A 27,820-nucleotide genomic window follows, 5' to 3' on the forward strand; every position below is an offset into this window, starting at 1 on the left:
TGAGGCTGTTCCTTGAAGTGACAGTTTATTTCCACCTAGCGCCATGGCTGCAAGCAGCCTTTTATCTGGTCTCACTGACATTCCAAGACACCATAAAACTACCTCGGGCAACATCATAAATACTTTAAAAACAATTAATACAGCCAAGCAGCTGGTTAAAGACACAGTCTCCAAAAACCAAAGGTCAAACACTGGCCATCGAGCCAGCTGTGCTAACTGCCAACCCACACAAAGCATGACGACCTGCCAGGACGCTCTGCCAATCACTTGCCCAACCCAGGAGTGTCTCCGAGACCTTTGGGCCAGCTGGATGCTCCCGGGGAGGCACACGAGCTGCAGGCACATGCTAACTGGAATCCCCCGGGACAATGCTAGATCAAGCTGCAACCTGGCTCGCTTTGGGAAGGGGATTCGATTCCTTCGGAGGGGTGCAGGGCTTGTCCTCTCTGCAAAGCTAATGGACGTGTCGCTCCCCCCCACCCCAGATGTGAGGGTGTTGGTGCATTGCCTGGAGGTGGCTGGCACAGGGTAAGTGGAGCAGAGCTAACGCCATATTGAGGACAAAGCCTCAGCCTGTAGTGCCCACAGCTGGCCGGCCCATGTCTCCGGCCAGGCTCCAGCAGGGAGAACCTGCCTGGGTTAGCTCAGAAATTGTCCCCCAGAATTATTTGGTTTCCAGGCCCTGTGGATCCTCCCCTTAGGCTGGGGTGGGGGTCCTTAGCAGTGAGCAGGTTCCCATAGGAACACGCTCCTGCTGCCCTATGGCCTGGAGGGTGGAGGAAGGCAGGGGGCTGCTCCTGGGCCCTTGCTGTCACTGCTCCAGCTGCTCCCTTGGCTGGGCCAGACAAAAACAATTCCTTAGGCCATGCAACTTAGGGGTAACATTTTCCTCCCTTGCCCGCTCCCTGTAATGCAGAGTCCTCGCCACAGGGTGGCAGTGTTGACCCAAGCACTACTCGGCCCCTTTCTGGTCTCTGCCCACCCCAGGTTGCAGAGAACAGGGGAGCCCCTGGCTCTGTGTAGGGGACAGAGCAAGGGGGGGGGGGGGTGGCCGGCACTGGGGGATTTGGGGCGTTTCCGTCCCCTCCATAACAAACCCCTGCCAGGCACCAAGTCAGCAAAGCAGGTGCTAAGCTGAGCCCCGGCCAGCGATGCACCGATCAGCCTGGGGCTTTGCCACAGCAAGGCCTGGTAGAACGAAGCCCAGCGCCATACGGCAGCAGCACCTGCTCCCAGGTGTTTACTCCTGTTCCTGGGAAACCTGCTTTGGGGGAAGCGCCTGAACAAACTAGAACCATCTCGGGGCTTGTGGCTGCCGGGACCAGGCCCCGTTACAGGCAGGGCATCACTTGCCGCATCAGTTTGTTTTTAGCGGGAGAAAGGCAGCGTACAGGTGGTGCCAGGATCGCTGCCTGCCGCCCATCAGTCGTGCCCCACAGGAGCTGTCAGGTGCCCCCACTCCATTAGGCACATCCTCGTTAGGGCACTGCCAGAAGCAGGGGCAGGTCGGCCCCTGGGAACAGGCCCATGGGGCAGCCTGGAACAACCCTTCTGTCAAATGCTGCTCCCAGAGGAAAACCGTGGGGGACTTCCCCACAGAGGACCTGTGCCGAGCCACAGTCCGAGTGGAAGTTACTTCCTTCAACGCTGGGACTCGGCCCACGGAATTACCCTAGTGGGACGTAAAAGCGCATCAAAAAAATGCCCTTCCTGCAATCTAGTGCAAGACCTGCCGGGAGGGCCTGGGCATTACTGGCTGCCGGTGGGAGAGGCTGGGCGTTACCGCCTGCCGAGGAGGCATGGGCATTATCACCTGCCGGGTGTGTGTGTGTGTGTGTGTGTGTGTCTTGCACTACCCGAATACAGAAGCTGCCCTCCGCTCCTACCGCCAGGCTCCTACCCAGCCAGCTCCCAGATCGCTGGCTCTCATGGCCTGGGCCCCCGCCCCTAGGGCTGTCCCTCACCCCACAGGCCTGGGCCAGAACAGCTGCATTTCAGGCTGGGCGAAAAGGAAGCCAAGCGGATCCCTTTGCCATTTGTCACGCCGCCACGTAAAGATACATCCTGCCCCTATGCCGAGCTGGTCCATCCGGCCTGCCAAGCCTCCTGCCCGCCTGGGGAAGCTGAGCACACGGCGCCAGTGCTGGGAATTCGCTGGGGAGCTCCCGTAAACCCGTGGGGCAGCCGGCTGCAGACTCAGTGCTGGACAGCGAGGGCTGCAGGAGTTTGGCCCTGGCTTGGGGCGGGGCAGACTGGAGGGGAGAGAAGGCCTGGAGGGGGAACGACCTTGCAGCGGAGGGACATAAGGATGCTCCCAGCAGGGAGACACCTTGAGGTCGAGTCAAACACCTTGCCCTGGACAGAGAGCAGTGGAGCAAAGGGGCCTCCCGGGGCACAGGAGAGTCTAGGGAAGCAGAATGGCCGCCAAGGTGCCAGTGGAGCCGGGCCCCAGCTGCCCACAACCATCAGAGACCCCAGGAAGCCAAAGGGGACATCACTCCTCTAGACAGCGGCTCTGGCTTGGCCCGGGAGGCAGGAGTCAGCAGGGGAGGAGCTCTGGCCTGTGCCAGGCAGGCCAGCCCGGAGGAGCCAAATGGCCCCCCTGGCCTTAAGGGGATTGAGACCAGGACCAGCTGCTTAGCACCGTGCCCACTGCTGCCCAGAGTCACACTGACAGTCCCAGGCAGCGCAGGGTCACCTGAGGCTGGGCCACCTCCCTGGCCGGCCTGCGGGACGATCCACTCCGGCGATCCCTACCGGCACCAAAGCCTGGCAGCTCCGGCTCTCTGCAGGGCCGAGGGGGCTCTCCGTGGGGCAGAGCATTCCCAGATTGCAGCCCCTGCTAGTGTCCTGCAGGCTGGGCGGCCGCTTCCACGGGGGCACCAACCGCGCTCTGGCTGGAACATCAGACGTGCTGGGGAGCGGGGTCTTTGACTCTGTCCAGGGGGGGCCCCAGAGCACCTGCCGCCCCCGCGCTGCACCTGGCTCCACACGTGAGCCCGCCCGGCCCCCTGGCTGCCCCAAAGTCCGTGGCGAAGCCCCAGGCAGCTGGCTGGGCGCGGCCACACTACTGCAGCTTGCTGTGCACGGGGTGCAGCAGGGTCATGTGCTCCGCCCCTTTGAAAGGCAGCTTCTCGGCGGAGTAGTGATGCACCACCTCGGGGACGCTGCCGAAGACGCCGCTAGTCTGGCTCAGCGTGTACTTGTTGTCCTTGGTCTGGGCCACGATGATGTGGACGCATCCCTGACTGGTCCTGCAGCAAAGCCACGGAGGGATCAGACGTGCTGGGGAGTAACAGCGGGGGGCTCCCTGGGCCCCACGTGCTACAGCCAGCACCGACCTTAGTGCCTGCTCCTGCTCCTCCCAGCACTTCATGTATGAAACCTCGCAAGGCCCGAGCAGCTTCGGTATCCCCACTGTGCAGAGGGGAAAGTGAGGCATGGGGAGGCTGGGCCCCAGCAAGTTAGTGGCCGACCCAGGAAGAGAACCCAGGAGTCCTGGTTCCCAAGCACTTGAACTCACTCCCCCACCCGAGCCAGGAAGAAAACCCGGGGGGGGGGGGGTCTTGGCTCCTGACCACCAGACCCCACTCCCCTCCCAGAGCTGTCAATAGAACCCAGGAGTCCTGGCTCACAGGGCCTTCTCCCCCGACCCTCGGCACTCCCAGAGCAGCGGTGACTGGCTCCAGAGGGAGACTTCTCCAAGGACAGTGGCTGGATCAGACCCAGTGGGAACTGCTGGGTGCAGAGCTCCAGGCCGGCTCCTTGTCCAGCATGCTGCCCTGGGGGCAGGGGGTGTTTCCTAGGGTCCAGCCCTGAGCACCACCACCTCCAGGCTCTGCCAGCTAGCCCTGCTGCCAGGGCCTGGTTCTCTGCTGCCTGCCGCACTGCTTCCCAGGCCAAGCGTGACGGGGGCAGCCACACGAGGTGCTGGCGAGTCCCTGGGTCTGTTCCCCGTTTCCCTGGGCTGGGCCCAGCTAGGGGCCGCCCAGGGCCATTCCGGCCCTGCAGTCGCCTCGTCACCAGCCCAGCCCCTGTTTGTTCCCTTCCCTGCTCCGATTGTTTCGGCTCCAGGGGCTCCACTTCCTCAGGAAGGAAACGCCGCCAGCACTGCCGACAACGATCCTCCAGCGCTGCGCCAGAGAGCCAGGCACCGGGCACTGCCGCGCCTCCCAGGGCACAGCCAGCAACGGGGAGGCCGAGGGGTGCGCAGGGGCTCCCCACAGTGCTCCACGTCCACAAGGGGGTCAGGCTGCTCCCCAGAGACCCTTCTGCCCAGGAAAGGTGTTGCTGCAAGGCAGCCTCACCAGCCTGTATTACCCACAGAGCCCTCCCAGGACTCCTGGGTCCTATTTCCAGCTCAGGGAGGGGAGTGGGGTTCAGTGGGCTAGAGCAGGGGGGCTGGGAGCCAGGACTCCTGGGTTCTCTCCCTGGGAAGGGAGTGGGGTGTAGGGGTTAGAGGTGGGGGGCTGGGAGCCAGGACTCCTGAGTTCTATCACGGCTCAGGGAGGGGCGTGGGGTCCAGTGGGTTAGAGCAGGGGGGCTGGGAGCCAGGACTCTTGGGTTCTCTCCGTGGGAAGAGAGTGGGGTGTAGGGGTTAGAGGTGGGGGGTTGGGAGCCAGGACTCCTGGGTTCTATCATGGCGCCGGGAGGGTCGTGCGGTCCAGTGGGTTACAGCAGGGGGGCTGGGAGCCAGGACTCCTGGGTTCTATCTCTGGCCCAGGGAGGGGTGTGGGGTCTATTAGTGGCCAGTGCAAGGTGCTCATTAGGCCCCGGGACACGATCACCCCAGGGGTGTCGCCCCCCAACGTTTTATCCCATTTCAATGGATCCCAACCACTGCCCTGCTGGCTGAGCCCTCCTGGCACAGGGGAGCCGTATCCTGTAGCCAGGCCCATCCAACACCTCCGAGCCTGGGGCCCAGATCTCTGCTCTGCCTACCCCCTGCAGGCAAACGTCTCCGCTACTTACTTGAGTGCAATGGAGTATTTGCCGCTCCCCGTCTCGCTGGTCCGCACCAGGTAACCGGCCTCTTTGCAGGGCTGCAGTCGGCTCTCGGCCTCGGCCCGGGTGATGGCTCCATGGTACCAGCTGCGAGGAGCAGAGAACAGGCTGGGTTTGTGAGCATGTCCTGCAGGGCCCCTGAGTCCTGGCTCTGTGGGGTGGGCAATGGGGGGTTACAGGGACTCCCCATGTGCTGGTTGGAGGGGGGCAGTTAGCTCTGGGGCTGCATGGCACGGCACAGGCTCCACCTTTCCTCTCATGTTGGTAAAAGGCACCTGCGTTGCCCAGCGTGTCCCTGGAAGCAGCGCTGGGCCCTGGGGGCACAGGATGTTTTAAGGGCTGGGTGTCCAGGCCATCGGAGGCTGATAATCTCGTTAGCCTTAGGAAGTGGCTGCAGATCCTGGGATGGGAGGATACGGGGCCAGGAGGGGGCATAGCAAGCTCCGGATCCCACTGGGCCAGCCCCAGTGTTGGGGTTCCAGAGCCACCACTCAGCTCCTCTGCTTCCTCGTTCCAAAGCCAAGATTTGGAGGCAGGAGGAGGAGAGAAAAATTGATTTCCCAAAGCAAGTGGGGAGAGCCTAGGGCAGAGGGGTCGAGACAAGGGACACCCCAATGCCCTCGGAGGGACAGGCTGGTGGGAAGGGGCAACAGCGAACCAAAGTCACAATGCAGCCTCATTTTGTTTGGGAAGCTCCTGGGGGGCAGGGGAGGGGGGGCCGGGTGCGGGGCTGGGCAGGAGGTGGGGGCTGGCCAGGGGAGCAGGGGCAGGGTGGGGGAGCAGGGGCTGGGCATGGCCTCAGCAGGAGGGGGGACCAGGAGCAGGCCCAGGCAGGCGAGGGGGGGCGGGGCATGGGGCTCGGCAGGAGGGGGGACCAGGAGCGGCGCCGGGCAGAGGAGGGCGGGGTGGGTGTGGAGCTTACGGCTGCTTCTCCAGCGCCAGGGCTGGGTCCACTCGCTCGCCCTCGCCATGGTCTGCGAGCGTTGGCTTCAGGGTCTTGGGAGTCCAGCTCTTCTGGCGATGGTGCTGCCGCAGCGCCTCGTCCTTGGGGATGCCCACCCGCTCCGCTCCCTCAAACTGGACTGGAAGGAAGGGCTCCGTTCACCGTCCGGCAAAGGGGAGAAGTGCCCGACTCTCCCCATCCAGACCCAGCTGGAACGGGCCGCGCTCCTCTCCCTTGTGCTTGGCCCTTCCTCAGCTCCGGGGCTTCCCCAACCCGGATTCTCTCCAGCAGCCCAGAGCCCAGATCCCCTCCTCACTCCCAAGGACAGGCTCCGGGGCCCCTGCCAGGGGGAGGGCACTGCCCACTGGACACGGGCACCGCACGGTGTGGATGGACACCCTGGCGTATTGCTAGGAGAGCCAGTCCCTGGCCTCTGCTAGCAGGAGAGTGGGGCAGCTCCCCATGGCAGCCTGGGGCCATGTGGAAACCAGAGCGACCCCACGGCTGCTCCCCTGCAGCCCTGAGAGCAGGTGCCCATATGCCTCTGTCACCAGGAGACCCACGCCCCGCCCGCCCCAGAGTCCCTAGTATCCCGCCAGCCAGCACCCCCTCTCCCCTCCACTGCCTCCTGTGCCCTGCTGGCCAGTGCCCCACAGCCCCACCTCCTACCCGACAGAGCCTTCACTATCTGCTCCTTCTTCCACTCCCAGGGCTGCTCGTACTCCGCAGCAGGGCGCTCGTCATTCTCCGGGAGCCGGCTGTCCACCGCCCGCATCCTCCTGTCCTGCGGGGTGCTGGCCGGTGCCTCCCCGGGCTCATAGGGGGTGTCATAGAGCTGCGGCGGGGCCTTCCCCAGCTGCTCCTTGGAGACCTGCCGCTTGGGCGCTGCGTCTGGCCTGGTGCCGCCCTCCCCTGGCTCCCCGGGCCCGTCCAGCAGCAGGATGGCTTTGACCAGAGGGTCCTTGGAGCCCCGCCTGCGGATTTCTGAAAAGCCAGGGGAGAACCAGAGTCAGGCAGCCCCCCAGAGCCCTGCAGGCAGAGTAGGGGGAGAGGGCAGCAAAGGGGCCTGCCCCCCTCCCCATAATAATGCCCAGGTGAACACCCTGGAACCTGCAATGTCATGGCTCAATCCAACATGCCCGATCCTGGGAGACTCCCATGGGCCCCCACAGGCACTGGCCAGGCCTGGACCCATGGGCTGACCCAAGCTGGCCCTGGGAACACCCCAGCTCTGCAAACCCAAGCTCCGGGAGGCAGGGATTAATGCTGCTTTGTGGGACATCGGCACATGGAGCCGGGAGGGCGAGGTGCTGTCCCTGAATGCTATGGGGCTGGGAAGGCAAGTCCCAGCCGTGGTGCTGGGAAGAGGGAGCGTCCCTCAGGTTCTCAGCACTGGGGTACAGATGAGGAGATGAGTGCTAGGGTGGGTCTGGGGTCTCTCTGCCCCTCCCCAAGGCGCCGGTAACAGAAACAATCCTGGAGTTGCAAAGGGATCCTTCCAGCTGGGAGAATGGAGTGGGACGTGCAGGACGGGCTCCCGGAGGAAACGCAGGCAGGAAGCTACGCCCTGGCTGTCCGATAGGAGCCCCTACGCCAGGGCCAGCCAGTGGGCGCAGCGAAGCAGGGCTGGGAACAGGCTAACCCTGCCGCGCTCGGGACGTGCATGCAGCTGGCCGGGGGCTAGGGACTTGCCCCGGGCCCCCGTCACGAGCCACCCTCCATGGTCACACTCAGCAGCAGGACCCTTATCCCCCAAGTCACAGAGCCCAGCTGCTCCCCGGCGAGAAGAGGGCCAGAGCTGAGCTCAGCCATTGCCCTGGCTCCGGGAGGGGTAGGCATGAGGGCAGTGTGGGGCAGGGACCCTGCCCAGCGCCTAGCAAACAGGAGCCCAACCTGTGGCTGGGGCCCCTGTGGACACAGCCAAGCCATCAGCAAAACCACCCGCCCACCCCAACCCTTCTCCGTTCACCGCGAACCCTGGCGCCCCAGGCCTGACAAACTGCCCTGCATGGAAAAAACCCATCAGCCAATCTCTCATTTCCAGCTTCCGTCCCACTCGCTTCCTGTTATTCCGCCCAGCTGCTTGGCCGGGGCGAGCCGGGGCCCAGCGCAGCACGACACTGGCTGGGGGACGCTGAGCTGGGAGCTGGACAGCCAAGCCCGCCGTGTTGCCAGGCGCCCGCGCGATGTATTTTTCAAAGGGCAGCGGGAGAAAGTTGCTGCTCAAGAGCTTGGCTGTAAAACGAGCTGCAAATTACCCCAATTCCGCAGAGCTCCCAGATGTTCCCCATGCCCCCCTGCTGCCCAGGAGCTGCCCCCCCCAGCACGCTGGAGAAAGGAACAAAGCCTGAGAACTGCTCCCCATGGAGACGCCCAGGGGAACCTCGGAGGTGAAAGTGAGAGACGTGCTGAGACAGCTCATCCAGCGGGCTCTGCCAGCTGCCCTTGATCCCACCCCATAGCCCGGCTAGTTCAGCCCAGGGTCCCAGCCTGGCTCTGCCAGTGCCCCTCCAACTTGACCCCCAGCCCCTCCTGCTGGCCCTGCCTGGCGCAACCCTCCTGCCCAGCTCTGTCACTGCCCTTCCAACCTCACCCACAGCCCCTCCTGCTGGCTCTGCCTGGGGCACTCCTGCCCAGCTCCCCCAGTGCCCCTCCAACCTGACCCCCAGCCTGCCCCTCTTGCCCAGCTCCATCAGTGCCCCTCCAACCTGACCCCCAGCCTCTCCTGCTGGCCCAGCCCGGGGCACCCCTCCTGCCCAGCTCCCCCAGTGCCCCTCCAACCTGACCCCCAGCGCCTCCTGCTGGCTCTGCCTGGGGCACCCCTCCTGCCCAGCTCTGTCACTGCCCCTCCAACCTGACCCCCAGCCCCTCCTGCTGGCCCAGCCCGGGGCACCCCTCCTGCCCAGCTCCCCCAGTGCCCCTCCAACCTGACCCCCAGCGCCTCCTGCTGGCTCTGCCTGGGGCACCCCTCCTGCCCAGCTCTGTCACTGCCCTTCCAACCTCACCCACAGCCCCTCCTGCTGGCCCAGCCCGGGGCACCCCTCCTGCCCAGCTCCCCCAGTGCCCCTCCAACCTGACCCCCAGCGCCTCCTGCTGGCTCTGCCTGGGGCACCTCTCCTGCCCAGCTCCCCCAGTGCCCCTCCAACCTGACCCCCAGCCTGCCCCTCTTGCCCAGCTCCATCAGTGCCCCTCCAACCTGACCCCCAGCCCCTCCTGCTGGCCCAGCCCGGGGCACCCCTCCTGCCCAGCTCCCCCAGTGCCCCTCCAACCTGACCCCCAGCGCCTCCTGCTGGCTCTGCCTGGGGCACCCCTCCTGCCCAGCTCTGTCACTGCCCCTCCAACCTGACCCCAAGCCCCTCCTGCTGGCCCAGCCCGGGGCACCCCTCCTGCCCAGCTCTCCCAGTGCCCCTCCAACCTGACCCCCAGCCCCTCCCGCCCAGCTCTGCCAGTGCCCCTCCAACTCGACCCACAGCCCCTCCTGCTGGCCCTGCCTGGTGCACCCCCCCTGGCCAGCTCCCCAAGTGCCCCTCCAACCTGACCCCCAGCCCCTCCTGCTGGCCCAGCCTGGGGCACCTCTCCTGGCCAGCTCCCCAAGTGCCCCTCCAACCTGACCCCCAGCCCCTCCTGCTGGCCCAGCCTGGGGCACCCCTCCTGCCCAGCTCCCCCAGTGCCCCTCCAACCTGACCCCCAGCCCCTCCTGCTGGCCCAGCCTGGGGCACCCCTCCTGCCCAGCTCCCCCAGTGCCCCTCCAACCTGACCCCCAGCCCCTCCTGCTGGCCCAGCCTGGGGCACCCCTCCTGCCTAGCTCCCCCAGTGCCCCTCCAACCTGACCCCCAGCCCCTCCTGCTGGCCCAGCCTGGGGCACCCCTCCTGCCCAGCTCCCCCAGTGCCCCTCCAACCTGACCCCCAGCCCCTCCTGCTGGCCCAGCCTGGGGCATTCCACCCAGCTCTGCCAGCACCCCTCACTCTTCACCCACAGCCTCTGCTGTCCCCGCCCAGGACACACAGGCTCTGCTGAAGCCCTGCAATTTCACCAGTGGAAGCTGCAGCTGTCCAGGCCTGGACTCTCATGAGCGTGCACCAAAAGCCCTGCCCAACTGCTTACCGTGATGGACACACCCTGGGTTCGGGATGGCGCTGAGCTCCGAACTGGCAGAGTCCCTGCACACTTGCTCCAGCCCCACCGTCTGGGACAAGGCTCAGCCGTGTGCCCAGAATCGGGGCAGGGAACCCAGCAGCCATCAGGACAGACTTGAAGGCTCCAGCCGCAAAGAGCCCCAAGCATCTAACTCTGCTCGCCCCTGCAGGTCACATGCCCCCCTCTGCTCCCCAAGGTGTGGCCCACCCAGCCTCTGGCTTGGCTGGGGTTACGCAGAGCGGGCTCACGGGCACCGATTACCACCCACACCCTGCCCCAGAGGCACTGCAGTGCCAGTTGCCACGTGCCCAGCACGCCTGCTTGGGGAGGGGACAGACACACCCCTTTGCTGTGCTAGGCACAGTGTCCCCTGGCTACCCCCCACCTAACCCACAGCCAGACACCAATCGGGTCTTCCATGGGCTTTGGATCAGAGCCCAGCAGAAGTGGAAGCAGTAACCCAGGGTATTCAAAGCTTCCCTGTGTGCACTCATCCCCTACAAGCCATTGCAGTCCCTGGGAGTCCATGTGCGAACGGGGCCAAGCGCCACGGTCCAAGCCAGGCCCCAGCCGCCCCCAGGCCAGTGACCGATGGCAGAGTCAGGCTCCCACCCCTGGGGAGCACCAAGTTCGCTTCCCTCGAGCACTGGGAATGAAGACCTCCCAGCCCGGTGAGCGGGCACAGGCGAAGGTAGGAGCCAGCCAGCTCACGGGATGGGGAAGGAGCCCTGTGCACACTTGGGCTGTCGCTGGCCAAGCGTTTGTGCAGCCGAGAGAGCGGGGAGGGACCCGAACTGGCCCAGACGCAGGTGGACACAGCTCTGGAGCCTGCCCCACTCCAGTTTGGCCAAGGACTCCAGGCGCGATGGGAGTTCTGGATGCCAGGATTGGGCCCATCGTGAGGGATTCGGTACCTGGCCCCATCAAGCGCTTCCCCATGTTTCGTTCCCCTCTTCTCCGCCCAGGGGCTGCTCCTTTCACTTCCCTTCAGTGTGGGATTGGAGCGGAGGTCAGAGTCCATCGGCCCCGGGTCAGGCCCTGGCCAGAGCCCGCGCTGCTCCTTATCTCTCCCCACAGAGCAAGAGGAAACAGCAGAGCCGGCTTCCTGCTCCAGCTCGGCTAAGGGGCTGCTGCAGGGATGGAGTCTGCCCAGCCTGGGGCAATCCCACATCCTACCCAGCTCCACGGCTTCAGGGGTGGGTCTCTAATACCTGCAAATATCCCCCCCGCAGGGAACCGCACGCCACTTGAGTGAGCCTCCCCAGAGCCAGACATTCCCCGATTCGGCAGGCAGCGGGCAGATTTAAATATCCAGTTTCAGTACTGGCCCGTGCCTCATCCCACCCCAAGTTTCCCTTTCCCCGGGGTCAAATTGGCATTCGCCGGCCACGCACCGGTTATCATCTGCTGCGCGTCGTAGGGCTCCATGTACCCATCGTTCTCCCCCAGCCGTTCCGCCTCCCGCTGGCCCTTGGTGCGCTTGGCATCATACGGGTCGGCGTAGTCCTCCAGAATGATGACCTGCTGGGGGCAAAGAGTTCTCAGCACGCCGGCCAGGACAGCCACAAGCCCCCTAAGGGCCACAGCACCAGCGCGCCCAGCGTTGGGGCAGGAGGGCCTGTGTTTCCAGCAATGCTGAGCCCCACAGCGCCCCACATCTTCAACTGGAGAGCGGGGTGCTCAGCATCACCACTACCAGCTCCGAAGGCCCTGCTTCACTGCCACCAGTGCTGCTGGCACAACTGTGCGACACGACTGGGTTCACACGCACAGTGACGGGAATGCTTCACGGTTGGAGACAATATAATCCCAAGGGGATCAGAAGCTGGTAGGGACAGAAAGACGAGATGGTGTGGCCTGGTGGGGAGGGCCCTGGACTAGAACCTAGACCTGGCTTCTATCCCCTGCTCTGCCATTGCCCTGCTGGGTATCCTTGGGCAAGTCCCTTCCTGCCTCTCTGCCTCAGTTTCTCCTCCCACACTTTGCCTGTTCAGACCCATGATGCGTCCCAATAACGCTGCAGCCAACACACAGGGAGCTCCCAGGGCAGACCAGGCAGCCTGGAGCCTTCACAGATACTGGCCCGTCGTGGTGATGCTAGCGGGGAGCCCGCTAACGCACATGACAACCACATGGGGATGGTGCCAGCTGATGGATGCATGGTAGTGTCCCTGGAGAAGACAAGGCCTCTGCATCGGTGCAGCGCCCAGCACCCTGAATTCAAGAGGCAGAGACACGCAGTCGAAGGCTCTTGTGCCAGCAGGGGCAGAGGGCAGGGGATTAACGAGGCCATTGGCTGCAGAAGCCAACGTGAAATGCACATGCCTATCAGCGTGGAGAAAACACGAGACAGGGGGGTGCAGCGTCTGCACCGGACACGCTTAGTGCCAGTTTCCCCCGGTCTCGCTACCCAATGAATAACCACAGCCTGGGGCCCGGCCCCTGGGCTGGCTACTGGGGGCACATCGGCAGAGCGGGCAAGGAGGGGCCCTGGCCAGGAAGAGCAGCGAGAGCTGTGGGGCAGAACCAGGTGAATTCGAGCAGCTTGGGGCTCCTGAGCCTGGAGTAGCTGCAGACCAGGACTCCAGCGTATTGACTTGCCCGATGGGAAGCACAGGACTGAAATACTGGGGCCGGGGGGAGGGGAATCTGTGGGTCAGGGCTGACCAGCCATGGGCACCTCCGTCTGGGCCAGCAGAGCTGCAGGTCGGTACCAAGGTTCAGGCCAGCACTGCCAGGGGCTCTCCGATTCCAGGCTTTATTTAGCTAAACCGCAGCCCCGCTTCCCAGCGAACAGGGTCCTGTCAACCAGACTTTTCAAACTCCTTCCCCTCACGAGCAGCCAAGCCAGCAGGGCCCTGCCGAAGGAGGTCAGCGTGGGATCCTTTAGCTGGGGGACAGAGCGCCTATTCTCCCTGTGGCAGATTAACCGATTTGGGATCAAGAGAATTAGGGAAGGGCTCAGGGCCAGGCTGATCAGCTGGGCCGGCAGCACTGAAAGCTGCCTCCTGCTCTAGGGTTCCCGTTTCCCAGGAACTGGGGCAGAGAACGAGAACGTGACCTGCCCAGTGCCACGCACCAGAGCTCTGCCGAGCAGAGGGGCAGACGCTCTCCCAGGGGGCGCTGGCCCCCTCGAGGCACCAATACTTGGCCGAAGGGAAGGGGGTGTTAATCCGTCCGGCAGGGCAGCCCCATCCCCTCTCCCGGGCACAGGGCAGGTTCCGAGCACGCGGCTGCTGCGTTCCAACCGCGGGTCCAGACCAGCCATTTGCTGCCGTGTAGACGCCCCTGGGTGAGTTGCCCAAGCCCAAGCCCACACAGCCCCAGGCGCTACCCGCTAGGCCATGGCCCCTTACCGTCTCCTGCTTGGGACTCCTGCCCTTCTCCTCCTCCGGCGAGGGGCTGCTGCCGGGGTAGCTTTTCCCATTCTTCTCATGGGCGTCCACCTTGATGAGCCGATTCATGTAGGTGCTGCAGCCAGGGCCCTTGGGGGCGCCCTCCTGGGGGCTCCCCTCCGCCCGTGAGTTCTTGCGCATCTTGCCCGTGGCGGCCTGGATCAGCCCCTGCAGGTTGTCCCGGGACAGCCTGCTGCCACCGTCCTTGCTGGGCCCCGGAGCCGCCCTGCAGCCCCCCAGCTCAGCCGCCGAGTTCTTGCGGTTTTTGCCCTGCAGTGGGCCGGGGCCCGGCTCGGCGGGGCCCAGGGGCTTCCGAGAGGCACTGCACAGCTTGCCCAGGCTCCCGCTGCCCGGCCTGGCCCGCTCGGAAGCCGTCTTCAGACTGGAGGGGAACTCCTTGAACCACTTGGCCGCCATGGGGCGGGGGGGCTGTCGGACTACGGCTGGGAAAGGCCGGAGCTGAGATGCCGGGGAGGGGGCTGTGACCTTTGGTGGGGAGGGGGGGATCTGGAGCCTGGTGGGTTGGGGGAGGGGGTGTGCCCCACCCACGGGGCCTGGGTAGGAGCTCCGTGCCAGCTCAGAGCCAGCAGGGGATGCGGTCGGGAGAAGGGGTGGTCCTGCTTCCCCCTCGCCCCCGATAAATTACAGTCACGGCGTGGGGGGGAGGGCCAGAGTCACGGCAAGGGGGCCCCCATCGCAGAGGTGGGGAGCTGGAGTCACTCGGGGGGGGGCTGGTCCTTAACCCATGGGGGTGCAGCAGTGAGCAGGAGGGGAGACAACTTCACCTGCAGGAGAAGGGGGGGTGGGATCCTCCTTCGCCGGGGGGGCAGGTGGGGTCGCTCCAGGGATCCCTGATCCTTCGCCGGGGGGAAGGGGGGCAAGTGGAGTCGCTCCCGGTCCTTCACCCCGCCCCCGGGGCCCCACGAAGCGCTGCCGGGCGCCCAGCTCCCGGGCAGCCCCGAGGCCTGGAGAGGGTCTGCGGGGGCGCAGCGCAGCGCAGTGGGGGCGGCTCCGTGTCTCCAGCGCCTCGCTCAGCTGCGCGGCCAGCGCAGCCCGGGCTCCCCGCCCAGATCCGGAGGGGGTGGTGCAGGGGGAGGGGGCACCGGCCTGCAAAGAGCGACCCCCGCCGCGGGGGGGCGCAATCTGCCGCGCAAGGAGTAGGGCGATTTCCAGCGGTGTGGGGGCGCGATCTGCGCGGTCAGTGCGCTGCGCGCTTTGCCTCCGGGCCGGGTTGGAAATCGCCGCCCCGACGGGCAGTATGAACACGCTGCGCGCGGGCGGTAATTACAGACTGCGAACTGCGCCTGTGAATAACTGTCGCCCCCGCGCAAATCAGTGCGCGGAGCCTTGGTGTCCCCGCGCAAAGGCTGCAGCTTGTGCACGGGGGAATCGCTCTGCACGCAGGCAGGGATCGTGCAAGCAGCGCTGGTCAACGCTACATTTTCGGACTAATTGCAATCAGCAGCGCCGGCCATTAGCGCTGTTCTCCGGCCAGGCGCTGCCGTTCCCAAGAGCGCGGAGTTTGCACGCGGGTCCGAGTGGCTGCAACGCAGGAATTGCGCGCTCGGGCTCTGCACCGGGTCCGTCTCGTCCTCCCCGAGGTGGCGGCTAATCCCGCCCGCCAGGTTTGCAGCCGGTGCAATGGCGCCGAGCGGGCGTGGCGCTGCCTCCAGGCCGCAGGGGGCCCGGGACTCGGGGGGCTGGTTGCAGCTGCCGGTGCCCCGAGTTTGGAAGCCCCCCCCTTCCCGGGGGTAGCGGCCAGGGACGGGGCTGAGCAGCTCCCCCCTCCCCTCTCAGGGCCCCTCGGGGAACAGACCCACCCCTTCCCCCATGTGGCTTTCTGGGCCTAACTGGCCCCCTAATATAGCCCCCCTTTGGGGGACCCCGAGAGGGAAATTGCTCCTTCCCCTTGCAAGCCCCCCCACATAGGCCCCTGGTGCCCTCCCAGGTGGGGCCCTGTGGTGGGGGTGCCCGGCGGTGCAGACCTGGCTGCAATGGGCACAGCTCTGCAGGAACTGCTGTGGATTCCCATCTGCAGGTGGCCCCCAGGCTGGCTGGCCCCACCCTTGGGAGCAGCATGGTCAGACGCGCCCCCACCCCCATGTTCACTCAGTGTCTCCTGGTCTCTTTGCAGGTTGCTGGGCCCGTGACCCCTGAGCCATGTGAGTAGCTGGGGGAGAGGAGCTCGTGCTGGTGGTGAGCTGGGGGGCTCGGTGTCTGTGGGACTGGGGCTGGGAGCCCTCCTGGCTCCGGGCTGGGAAATGCCCCTGCCCCCAGCATTGCAATGTGCCCCAGGGGGTTCTGGGGTGCTGCAACCCCAGGCGCCACTTGGTTTGGGGAAGGTCTTGGGCTACTGCTCGTCCCCCACCCTGTCCCTGGGGGGGCCCTCCCAGCGCAAAGCTCCAGCCCCCAGATCAGACTTGTATCAGGCCCCATGGGCAGCTGGGTCCCAGTTCTGCAGAGGCAGTTTCAGAAAATCTTTAGCAGGAATTAAATCTGGCAGCGTGGGGTTCCGCTGGCATAGGCACACCACAGCGCAGTTCACACCTGTTTCAGGCTGCTGCAAACTCAGGAAACATCACTGCATCAGTTTCCTAAGAGATCGGCTCTGGGAATTACTTTGGGGCAGTTCTAATGTCTGGTCTGTGCTAGGCCAGAGGGCTGACTTGATGATCCTGGTGGTCCCTCCTGGCCTTGGGATCTGTGAATTTAGGCCCTGACCTTGTTTTGAGGCTATTTCGGTGGCATGAAGGCTTGAAACACACACGTGTGAGTGCGAGAGACAGGCCCTGGAGCAAGGGGCGAATCTTGGGTGTGGCATATTGCTCTGCCCTGCCCCAGGGCCCTGAGCAAGTGTCTGACTTGATTTAGTAGCTTCCAGCAGTGCCGAGCACCCAGAGCTCCCTCCCACGTCACCCTCCTTCCACGTTATGACTGTCGGATCGTGGGTGATAAGGTCTCGTTTTGCTGTAGTTAAAAGCACAAAGTGCGCATGTCCTCTGCTCCTTCCTGTCTTTCAGGGCAAGCAGCAGCGGTGGCTGGGGTGCTCCCAAGTCCCACAAGCCCAACGGGAAACCGCAGCAGCTCAAATACTCAGGTAAACTCAGATCCTGGTTCCTTTCCCTTGCCACAGCTGTACTTATGTGGCTGTTCATTTTGCATCCTCCACACGAAAGCGAGAGAATCATTAACTTTCTGTGTGTTTAGGATTTAACGCTGCAGCAGCATCTTTACAAACAGCTGTTCTGTGTCCTGTGACAGGATGGGTCCCTCTTGTACATGTGACCGTCTTACAACTGCTCTTTTTATATTGCAAACGAGTCCCTCGTTAGAGTTGTAGCTGCTTTTGTGGGGCGCTCTCATGCTGTTAGCAGTGACCAACTTTGCTCTTTCTTTGGTATCAAAGCCAATGGGATAGAAAATAATCCATGGGTGGTAGTTCAAGCCAAATCCTGAATCTGACAAATGGTTAAACCCAGAGGCAGCCCCATCAAATGCAGATGTGAAACTGAAGACACCTTAAGGAAGTGGCTTAATCTTTTGCAGGACCAAGACCTAAGTTTGTACCTGAATTTCCATGATAAACCCTTTTCCGGGGGTTCAGGAGAAGCTGGCATCTCATCCTGCAAACTAATAACCAAACCCTGGATCAGGAGGATGGGAGTGACATGGGAATCCATCTTTGGCTTTTAAGATAAAAGATGCATTTTATTGTCACTAAAACAGAGCTTGTTTATCTTTTGAGGAGTAAAGTAACTAAAGTGAGAGAGAGAGAGAGTGTGTGTGTGTGTGTTTTTTGCCCAGATATGCAAGAGAAACAGTAATGTTCTTGTGGCATTGTTAGCATCTGTTGGCTAATGTCCTTGTGGCATTGTTAGCATCTGTTGGCTAATGTCCATCATCAAAACTTAGCCCAAAATGTATGTATATAATAGTAGGTTTAGCCATTGAGGGGAGCTATTTACCAAAATATGCATTTGTGCGTTTCCCCTGAACAAAGGGGAGAGGAGGTCACTTCACACAACTCTCAGGTTTATTAACCCACTAATAAGGCTGGAAGAAAGTTGGGTTTGGTTGGGAGGGTTTGTTTGGTTTGTTTGTTCAAAAGTTGTAGCCCCAGTTTGTTAGTGTGGTGTTTCCAGGTGTGCACCCCCGAAGCAGGGCAGGGGCACAGGGCAGATCCTGCATGCCCGGTTTGGTTCTCACAGGCAGGCATGATGCTTGGATGGCTAGGCCAAAATTTGAGTCAAATTTGCTGCAATTATTAAAAAAAAAAAAAAAAGTTGCTGTTTCCGGAAGAAAATGTCAGCCTGCGATTTGCATTCAGCCTTATCCGTAAGCTTGTCAAGACCCTGCTTCGCTGGAAGCACAAAATGGAATTTTAGGTGTTTTTCTTCCTTGTTTTTCAAGGTGTTGTCAAGAAAAAGGATTCAGAAGTTTATGTCGGAAACGTCCCGCCTGAGATGACGGAGGTATCTTCACCGCTGTTTTGGAAGGGCCGTTCTCTGCTTTAGTGATATAAGCTAAGCAATTAACATTGACGTCCCACCAAGTCGTACGTAGCCTGCTGTCTTTAACTCTTTGTGACATACGGTTATGCTCAGTGATTTCCCCGCTCAGCCAGCAAATAATCTTCCAAAGGAAACGAAAGGCGGTTTGCAAACATCCGCTCTTGCTCCTGTGTAAGTGCGAACACGGCGGTGGCAGGTTATGGGATTAGTGATGCGCTTGGGGGGAACCTGCAGCAGGAACCCAGCAGTTTCATGTAATGGCCGTGAATCTTATCAGGGCAGGAGTCGCTTTCACCTTGCTCCCCATGGTTACTCTGCTCCCATTCCCTACTGTACGTCTTTCTGAATCGGGGGCAGGTGCCTGCTCCACTTGCGTGATCCTTTGCACCGATCCTGTTCCAGGGCTGGCTATTCTGTGTGTAACTGCCCTTTGTCAGCTGCCTGTCTCGGCACAGACAATAGCTGGACTCACCCAAAATAAAACGTGCTCCCGTCCCTTTGGGAAACTGCTTACAAATAAACCGAGTGCTGCAACCGCTGTCATTGTCTCTGCTGTAACGAGGCCTCCCCCTTAACCTGTTCTGCTTTGCTTTGCTTTGCTTTCCCAGGAGGACATATTGCTCCTGCTCAGGGACTTCCACCCGCAGCATATAAAAAGGTGCCATTCCGGGCTGAGAAGGTAGGTTTGTTTTTCCTTTTGGCCCTCAGTGTAGTTCTCCCTGTTGTCCAGCTCAGCAAGCTCCCGTCTCTGCTCCAGGGGGCTTTGTTCTGTGGGGATAGAGGCTTGGAGAGCAAATGGCTGATGGGGCATGACCTGGTCCCTGGCTTTTCCTTAGCTTGTTCTGCAGATTGGGTGGTCGTGGTAGTTATCAAGTTATATCATTCTAGGGGGTGGCTTCAGAAGAACCCCCAACTGGCACCCTAGCTTCTCCCTTCTGTCCAGAAACAGCAGAACAACATTCTGGGGTCACCCTGGAAGCTTTTCTCCACCTGCCTCTCCACATCCGCACCAAGCTAGTGGACGGGAGGCCAAAGACAGCCCGAGGAGTAGGTTCTCGGGAACAGTTCCTGGAGATAACTTAAACCCCTTGTTTTGGGCTTCTCTCTGCCCTATGACAGTCTGGCTCGTTGCCGTGAGCTCCCTGCAGGTCTGCCCAGTGGCACTTGTTCATTGCTGGGCCATTTCTAGCTTCTTGCTACTGAACACAGCAGGATGGGTCTCTGTGACTGTACCTGTCACAGATTCCCTTGGGACTGTCACCTAACGTGCTGAAATTACCTCTGAGACCGTTTTCCCTGCCAGTATGGGCCTCCAGAACCCTGTCTTGTTGAGCCAGACACACTAGCCTGCTGCAACACAGACCCAGGGCCTGGTCCATGCTTCCAGAGCTGCAGACTTAACTGAAAACAGCTCAGCAGGTCACCTGTCTCCAGCACCCAGACACCCAGTTCCCAGTGGGATCCAAACCCCAAATAAATCCATTTTACTCTGTATAAAGCTTATACTGGGTAAACTCATAAAATGTCCCCCTCTCTAACACTGATGGGGAGAGGTGCACAGCTGTTTGCTCCCCCAGGTATCAGTCACTTACTCTGGGTTTATTAATAAACAAAAGTGATTTTATGAAGTATAAAAGGAGGATTTCAGTGGTTTCAAGTAATAACAGACAGAACAAAGTCAGTCACCAAGCAAAATAAAGCAAAAACAGGCAAGTCTAAGCTGAACACATTAAGAAACTGATCACCTGTAGTCTCTCACCCTCCGAGATGTTCCAGCGAGCTTCTTTCACAGACTAGACTCCTTCCTAGGCTGGGCCCAATCCTTTCCCCGGTACCGTCCTTGTTAGGTCCAGCAGACATCTCAGGTGGGAAGCAGGGGGTTTCTCATGACTGGCAGCCCCCTTTGTCCTGCTCCACCCCCTCTTATAGCTTTGGCACAAGGTGGGAATACTTTGTCTCTCTGGATCCCCACCCCTCCTTCAAAATAGCAAAGTACCAGATTTAAAATGGATTCCAGTAAGGTGACATGGTCACATGTCACTAAGACCCCCCCAGTCTCCATTCCTCATGGGCTGGCCCCACTCTTACACAGGAAGGTTTGCAGGTAAATAAACCATTTACAACCAATTGTCCTAATCAATGGGAGCTATCAAGATTCTAAACCATCATTAATGGCCCACACTTTGCATAATTACAACAGGACCTCAGAGTTACACTTCCTATTTCTAGTTTCATACACAAGAATGATTCCTGCATACAAATAGGAGGAATATATCCAGTAGGTTATAACCTTTGTTATGATACCTTACAAGAGACCTTTTGCATAAAGCATATTCCAGTTACATCATATTCACACTCATCAGCATATTTCCCTACAACATGGCATGCACCGTCACAGAGTAACGTGTCCCCTTTCCTTCCCCACCCCCCCAGCTATGCCTTTGTAGATCTCAGCTCCTCTGAGCAGGTGCAGGCTGCAATCCAGCGCTTCAACGGGCACCTCGTGAACGGACGTCGCCTGTTTCTGAGCCGCACGGGTGCAGACAACGGGAGGAAGGCCCCGGCTGAGACCCAGAGCACCATGGAAATGCCCGTATGGCTGCTGCTAGCTCTGAGCCGTGTAACTAGCTGTAGGGGAGGCCTCCCGACGGCGCGTTTGGCCAAGGCTGGTCAGCTGGACCAAGCCCTTTGTGGCAGTGCACAAGTCACTCGCCCCTCCCTTCTCTCCACATTATCAGTGAGACACGGGGGACGGCTACCCGAAGTGGGGAGTGGGAGGCAGGACGTGCTCTGGGAACTGGGAAGCCCGGGTGATGTTGCCAGCTGTGTCACTGGGTGAATGGGAGAAGTGGGGGCTGCAGTCCGAGACCTGCCTGTTGGAAGAGGAGAATAAAATGCGCCTTTGCAAAGCGCTCTGGGCTCTCTGGAGGAAAGCCTCGGTGTCAGTGCACCATGTCCCTACCCCGCAGCGCTGGCTGGTACCACCATCCACAGCCCTGAGCTGCTGCCCGCTGTGGGGAGCAGGCAGGAGGCAGCGCCTGCTCTCTGGGTGCTTCCAGGCCCTGGGGGCTCGTGTCTTGTATTGTGAGATCAGCTGTTTTCTTTGCAGGCTTTGGAGAGAGTCCCTAGGGGAGAGCTTGGTCTGAGCCATGGTAAGCTCCAGGGGGGTCCCGGCCTGCTGCCTCCGGCCCTGGTTCCATCAGCAGCTCCCCACCTCCCTCCCCCATGGGGAAGTGAAGCTTGGTGGCTGCTTGTGAACTGAGCTGTCTGGCTGTCCCATGCCCCTGTGTTTGACAGGAATGATCAGGGAGGGGCTCATTCCACATGCCTCTGGAGACGTCCTAGCCCAGGAGCGCAGACAGCAATTCCGGGCCCCAGGGCAGGACAGTCAGTGCCCCCCGCCCCCCCGCATGCACAAGCCGCGGATGCCTGATATTCACCCGTTCTTCCGGCGCAGCCAGGGCTTCACGTTCCCAGCCGGTAGGGCTGCCAGCTGTCTAATCGCGCAAACCCAAAGACCCTTGCCCCGCCCTGACCCACCTCTTCCCTGAGGCCCCACCCCTGCTCACTCCACCCCACCCCGTCCATCACTCGCTCTCCCTCACCCTCACTCACTTGCACCAGGCTGGGGCAGGGGGTGGGGTTCTGGGAGGGAATTTGGGTGTGGGGGTGGGGTTCTGGGAGGGAATTTGGGTGCGGGGGGGAGGGGTGCAGGCTCTGGGAGGGAATTTGGGTGTGGGGGGAGAGGGGTGGGGTTCTGGGAGGGAATTTGGGTGCGGGGGGGAGGGGTGAAGGCTCTGGGAGGGAGTTTGGGAATGGGGGGGTGGGGTTCTGGGAGGGAATTTGGGTGCGGGGGGAGGGGTGCGGGCTCTGGGAGGGAGTTTGGGAATGGGGGGGTGGGCTCTGGGAGGGAGTTTGGGTGCAGGGGGGAGGGGTGTGGGCTCTGGGAGGGAGTTTAGGTGCAGGGTCTAGGCAGGGGGTTGGGGTACAGGAGGGGGTCAGGGGGCTGGCATTTACCTCAGGCAGCTCCTGAAAGCGACCCACACACCCTTTGGCAGCGGCTGCTGGGGGGGCCCCAAGGGTTCTCTGCTCACTGCTAGCCACAGGCACCGCCCCCGCAGCTCCTATTGGCTGCAGTTCCTGGCCAATGGGAGCTGTGGAGTCGGTGCACAGGGCAGAGCAACTTGTGGAGACCCCCTCCCCAGGGGCCACAGGGACGTTCCAGCTGTTTCCCCGGGGCAGTGTGGAGCGAGGGCGGGCAGGAAGCCTGCCTTAGCCCAGCTGCACTGCTGCCGGCGGTGGCTGGGGGCCCCTGGGCAGTTGTCCCCCCCTCGGCTGGCCTGTCCTAGACCCAAGGACATTGGAGGTTGCACAGGCTGGTAGGCCCAGGAACCTTGAGTGGCTTCTAATTCAGCAGCCACCTGTACGCTGATCTGCTGCTGTTCATGTTATTCCCAGTGTCCCCTGCCCGGTCTCAAAGGGGAACATCTCTTGGGCTCCTGCTTTCCCAGCTCCTGGCTTTGCAGGAGCTCGCCTGTGTTTTCCCTAGTCCCTGTTGTCAGCAGCTCACCCTGCGGATGCCAAAACACAGAACCAGCTCCAAACACCAGAACTGTCCTACCTGAAAAGGCAGCTGTGCCTCTGGTGCCGTTCAGGCTCCTGGTGCACATGGGCCTGCTGGGGACGAAGGAATTCGGTCGCCCGAGGGCCTGGCTTAGCTAATTTGGGAGGAGGTTTTGCGGGGTGACCAACACCGCTGGGCACGTTTTGGTTGCTCCGGTGAAATCTCGCTGTAAGGTTTCCAACCCCATTCTCCAGCAGTCGCACGAGCTCCTGGAGCAGGAGGAGAAGGCGACTGAAATCCTGTCTGGCGGATTTTAATTAAAGGTCTCGTTTAAATCTCAAACCGTCCTGTTCTTCCTCTGCTCCTAGCAAAGGCAGAGACCCAAACCCTGCAGCCGGCGCCTCCCGATGCAGCGAGGCAGATCTGTTATGCGGTTCCCATGGAAATGAGGTAAGCACCAGTGCCAGGGACTCCTGCGCCGACCCCGGCCTGCCAGCATCACCGGCTCTGGGATAACTGCGCTGGATGTTTAATGTTCCTCACTCTGGCATCCTGCCGCTAGTTCAGTCCTGGCTGTCTGGCTGAGGCGGCCATGTTCCATGCTGCTGGTAACCTCGGCAGAGGATTTCAGTTCTCTGACCTCCACCAGGACAGGCCAGTGCACCAATCCACTCACCTCACCCCCAGAATAGCTCAAATGTCTTTTGGAGACGCCACAACTCTGCCAACCCGGGTACCTAGCCCCTAATTCCCTCCCACAACCTGTGCCTTGGCCTCTCCTAGTCCTGCCAGACTCAGTCTTCTCGTAACTCTGGGAACTCATTCATTGCACCTGCTGCTCTTTGCTTTGCATGTATCTAATCTGCTGGGCAGGTGAAGAGAGATGGAGCTGTTGCTTGAGGCCCCTGTAAATGAGCATGCTGAGCCTTGGAGAGAAGGAGCCTTGGACCATAGATGAGAAGCTCTCTCTGTCAGCTAGATTACACCCTCTCTTTCCCACCTTGTGCAGGGCTGTACCACATGAGAAGCCTTCCCTTTGCTGACTGTCCTCTTAAGCTAGTTTTTCCTCTCCAGGGGTTCCTTCTTGGCACTCATGCTAAAAGACTGCTTTCAGGATCTGAACTGGTTGGTGTCGATTGCAAAGCTGCACGGAGAGGCAGGGCTGCTGGTGACGGATGCTCTGCCACAGACCCCGTACTTCTGGGCCATACACCTCACAGAGGTAGGCACAGGGAAAGCTGGGCTGTGAGTCCTTTCACAGGAGCCCCTGCGAGACGGTCGCCTTGGTCTTGGCGTGCGTGTATCGGACTGTAACACGCGTGTCTCTGGGCTGCGTGTTCTTGGGTGAGGACATGCTGGTGTCTGCGAGCAGTCTGCGTAATGATTACGTAGGCCCACGAGGAAAAGGCCAAACGTGCAAAGAACTGCTGGGAGCTCTGCTTTCCGGGAATGGGTTGATTGACGCCCATTCTGAGCACGGTTTCACACTGGGATCTCTGCGCTTTGAATTTACAAGGCTCAAAGGCACAAGGGGATCAAGTTCCATTCCCTCCCCTTCCCTCCCCAGGCCCTGTTTTATTTCTGCTCTGGGGTCTTTGCTCCCAAGCCAGGGACATGCTGAAATCCCGCTGATGCCCCCTGGGGCTACGCGTGTTTTGCTGAATTGCAAAGGGAGTGAACCAAAGTCCGGCTGGATGCACAGGTAGTTCGAAGCTGGGGCGGAGGGGAGTGGAGAACAAGGCTGTCCCCTCGGCTGGCACTAGAGTACGAGTGAGTGGTGGTGGATGTGCTGTAGCGCTGGCAGCCTGGCGCGAGGGGTGGCATTGAGTGGGTTCTCTGCTCTGCTCTTTCCTTGGCAGGAAAGTCACTCGAACATGCACAAGCTGTTCTGCCAGCTGGCGGAAGAGGAATCCAAGCAGCCCTACCTGACGAGGCAGGCGGTGCAGCGAGGGACCCGCTGCATGGCAGAGTGCATTCTGGGGGAGGACGGCGCGGCATGGAACAGGTTTAGGGAACAAGCTGCATGCTCAGAATGGACCGGCTGAGCGAGAGGCAGCGCTGAGGCCAAAGGGGTGGGGAGTGGGGGGGGACATTGACTGATATTGGTCCCCTCCGACTGTGCATGGAGGGCATGTGGCACCTTTCCTGGTCTGCAGGTTTCTTAGCGCACCTTCACCCCGTGCAGGAGCCTCTCCCTGTTACCGAGCCGCAGCCGCTCTGTGCCACCACTGCCTGGCCACTGCTGAGACGGGGAACAAAGCGTGAATTCCCCAGGCAGAGGGGCAGTCGAACTCAGCAAGTGCAATTATCCAAGCTGGGGTTTGTCCGCATGCTGGGGTGAACCTTCGAACAAAGCATGTGCCGCTCTAGCCAAGCTTTGTGGTTCACCAGCCGCAGTGTCACCTTGCACTATGCTGGTGAAAGGCGCCCCTGCTGATTGCCCAGACCCAGCTCGTCTCACCTGGCTTCTTCCTTGAAGGTCTCTCATGCAGGTATTGACACGGCCTGTGTAATAACCTTAGTCCCAGTTTTGGACCTTAGCGTCCAAAATATGGGGGTTAGCATGAAAACCTCCAAGCTTAGCCACCAGCCTGGACCTGGTACCTGCTGCCACCACCCAAAAATTAGAGTGTTTTGGGGCACTCTGGTCCCTCTGAAAAACCTTCCCTGGGGACCCCAAGACCCAAATCCCTTGAGTCTCACAACAAAGGGAAATAATCCTTTTTCCCTTCCCCCCTCCAGGTGCTCCTGGAGAGATACACAGACACAAGCTCTGTGAATCCAAACAGAGTGAATCTCCCTCTCTGTTCCCACTCCTGGAAACAAAAAGTACTTTCCTATTCCCCCAGAGGGAATGCAAAATTAGGCTAGCAATCCAACACACAGATCTCCCCTTGACTTCTTCCTCCCACCAATTCCCTGGTGAGTACAGACTCAATTTCCCTGAAGTAAAGAAAAACTCCAACAGGTCTTAAAAGAAAGCTTTATATAAAAAGAAAGAAAAATACATCCAAATGTGCTCTCTGTATTAAGATGATACAACACAGGGTCAATTGCTTAAAAGAATTTTGAATAAACAGCCTTATTCAAAAAGAAGACAAATCAAAGCACTCCAGCACTTATATTCATGCAAATACCAAAGAAAAGAAACCATATAACTTACTATCTGATCTCTTTGTCCTTACACTTAGAAACAGAAGATTAGAAAACAGAACTACTTCTCCAAAGCTCAGAGAAATCAGGCAGCCAGAAAACAAAGACTCAGACACACAATTCCCTCCACCCAAAGTTGAAAAAATCCGGTTTCCTGATTGGTCCTCTGGTCAGGTGCTTCAGGTGAAAGAGACATTAACCCACTCAGCAAGTGCAATTATCCAAGCTGGGGTTTGTCCGCATGCTGGGGTGAACCTTCGAACAAAGCATGTGCCGCTCTAGCCAAGCTTTGTGGTTCACCAGCCGCAGTGTCACCTTGCACTATGCTGGTGAAAGGCGCCCCTGCTGATTGCCCAGACCCAGCTCGTCTCACCTGGCTTCTTCCTTGAAGGTCTCTCATGCAGGTATTGACACGGCCTGTCCTGGCTTCGCTCTCCCGGTCTGAGTTACTGAGATGGCAGTAGATAATATTGCAGCCAAAATTCCATTTTGCTGAGATTTTAAGCTGTACTGTTTAAAAAAAAAACAAACCACAATCCCCTAACCCCTGAGGCAGTCAGCTGGCCTCTCTCTCCCGCCTCTTTGCAGGACAAATATTAAATCCTGGCTCCTGTAGCTTCTTTCCAGGCTCACGTGCTCCTATTTGACCCTCACAGGTGCTGGGTCTTGGAGAAAGTGGAAGATCTTGCAGTGGTTCTCTTTGTTGACTTTGGCCGTTCAGCCACTGTTCCTCTGAACTCACTGCGGAAGCTGGATGAAGATGATTTCTGGGACATAAAACCGCTGGCCCAGCCCTTCATGTTCCAAAAAGGTACTAGCCTAAGGCTCCGATGTTGCAAAGGGATCCGTTCCCTCTGATGCTCTGCCTGGAGCACTTTGCACAGTCCTTCGTCGGGCCTTTTGCAGCCTCCCGTGGGCTAGAACTGATTTTAAACTTCAGTTTGGTAGAAACAACCTTCTGGTTGTGCAGTGCCACTTACTGGCCAGGTAGGTGTATTGCATTTGACCAGCTGAAGGTTAACCTCTCGGCACACAGTAAAACCAGCATTTTCAGTATAAACCCCCCAATTCCCAATGTGGAGGTGCAAACCAGGGCTGGAAGAACGCTCTGCTGCTGTCAAAGCACTGTGGTTTTCTCTGCTTTGAATACTTACAGCCCCAGTGGCAAAACATCCACCCACTCTTTCAGGAACATAGGTCTTATTTTACCCTGAAGGTCTTTTGATGCCTTTCTCCTTTCTCACTCCTGCTGCTGGGTTGCTGCCTAGTGATGACGTATCACAAACTCCTAATTTATCATAAAATGTTTGCTGCTCCTCAGAGCAGTTCAGCTCCTAGCATGGGTTGGGTGTAACGGGCAGCCCATCTTCTACTGGCTTTTCTGGGCAGATAGAACTCTCGTTTCCCGCTGGCTTGCACCCCTCACCCTGCCAGCGCTAGTTAATGCCTCTGATGAAAATACCACCTTGTTAATGGGATATGCTATAGCTTGCCTGGAAACAGAAGAGCTGGTTCCTATTTACCTGTCTTGGTACCCACCCCAGGGATGTTGTGAGGATACAGAGTCACATGGAGCTGGGCCTTAACCCTGGATCTCCCAGGCCAGCAGCCTATACACAGGACCGACCTGCCAGGCCCCTGTACACTCTGGAATCACTTGGCTGTTTAAAGTGATGAGTTACTGTCCTGCATTCCTCCATCTGATGCAGGGCAGAACCCCACTGAACCCTCTTTGTCTTCTAGAGATTGTCTCTGCAAGACCCATGGTCCGGCAAATCCTGCGAGGGAAGGTGGTTGGCCCGTCTCGCCTGGAGGTACTATGGAGCCCTGAGCACTTGGGGTGTGTGAAAGGCTCATGTGTTGTTTGAAAGGATGCTGCCCTCCCCAAAATACACATGGCCATTGGTCATGTCTGCCATCACAACCCTGGGGTCCTATTTCATTGGGTGTGACTGTCTCTAAACATTGGCCCAACGTACATACCCAAGACAGCTTTCTGGTGTGTGTACAGCAGGGACCAGTTCCCCTGGGGCTCCTTCCCACCTCTCTGTGATATCTTTACCAATCCTACACCAGCCTCCCTGGAACGGGACAAGGGGGAGGGAGGCCTAT

General features: G+C 60.1%; 2 protein-coding genes across 7 annotated transcripts in view; one reads left to right on the forward strand and one right to left on the reverse strand.

Moving 5' to 3' along the window:
- Positions 1–14,428, reverse strand: SHE (Src homology 2 domain containing E). 2 transcript variants are annotated; one of them, XM_050930812.1, is made up of 6 exons: positions 13,442–14,428; positions 11,480–11,606; positions 6,617–6,931; positions 5,927–6,086; positions 4,972–5,091; positions 1–3,254 (listed from the first exon to the last, which is right to left on the reverse strand). In XM_050930812.1, the coding sequence occupies exons 1-6, from the start codon at positions 13,895–13,897 to the stop codon at positions 3,068–3,070; spliced, it is 1,365 nt and encodes a 454-aa protein (XP_050786769.1). In that variant the 5' UTR covers positions 13,898–14,428; the 3' UTR covers positions 1–3,067. The 2 variants fall into 2 exon arrangements, with proteins under 2 accessions (XP_050786769.1, XP_050786768.1); XM_050930811.1 differs by having other exon boundaries at positions 11,480–11,609.
- The window catches only part of TDRD10 (tudor domain containing 10), a 15,805-nt gene continuing 500 nt past the window's right edge, over positions 12,516–27,820 (forward strand). For 2 of the 5 annotated variants that reach the window (XM_050930813.1, XM_050930818.1), the window contains exons 1-12: positions 14,667–14,760; positions 15,615–15,642; positions 16,501–16,577; positions 17,891–17,952; positions 18,600–18,670; positions 20,425–20,584; positions 21,101–21,143; positions 22,924–23,005; positions 23,630–23,777; positions 24,415–24,560; positions 26,365–26,519; positions 27,452–27,522. In XM_050930813.1, coding sequence (XP_050786770.1) covers positions 15,641–15,642; positions 16,501–16,577; positions 17,891–17,952; positions 18,600–18,670; positions 20,425–20,584; positions 21,101–21,143; positions 22,924–23,005; positions 23,630–23,777; positions 24,415–24,560; positions 26,365–26,519; positions 27,452–27,522 — 1,017 coding nt within the window. In that variant the 5' untranslated portion in view covers positions 14,667–14,760; positions 15,615–15,640. Of the gene's footprint in view, positions 12,792–14,666; positions 14,761–14,935; positions 15,106–15,614; positions 15,643–16,500; positions 16,578–17,890; positions 17,953–18,599; positions 18,671–20,424; positions 20,585–21,100; positions 21,144–22,923; positions 23,006–23,629; positions 23,778–24,414; positions 24,561–26,364; positions 26,520–27,451; positions 27,523–27,820 lie in introns of those variants that run through there. The other 3 variants (XM_050930814.1, XM_050930816.1, XM_050930817.1) reach the window with 3 other exon arrangements.

This window comes from Gopherus flavomarginatus, chromosome 20 (assembly GCF_025201925.1).
Source record: "Gopherus flavomarginatus isolate rGopFla2 chromosome 20, rGopFla2.mat.asm, whole genome shotgun sequence".
Taxonomy (NCBI): domain Eukaryota; kingdom Metazoa; phylum Chordata; order Testudines; family Testudinidae; genus Gopherus; species Gopherus flavomarginatus.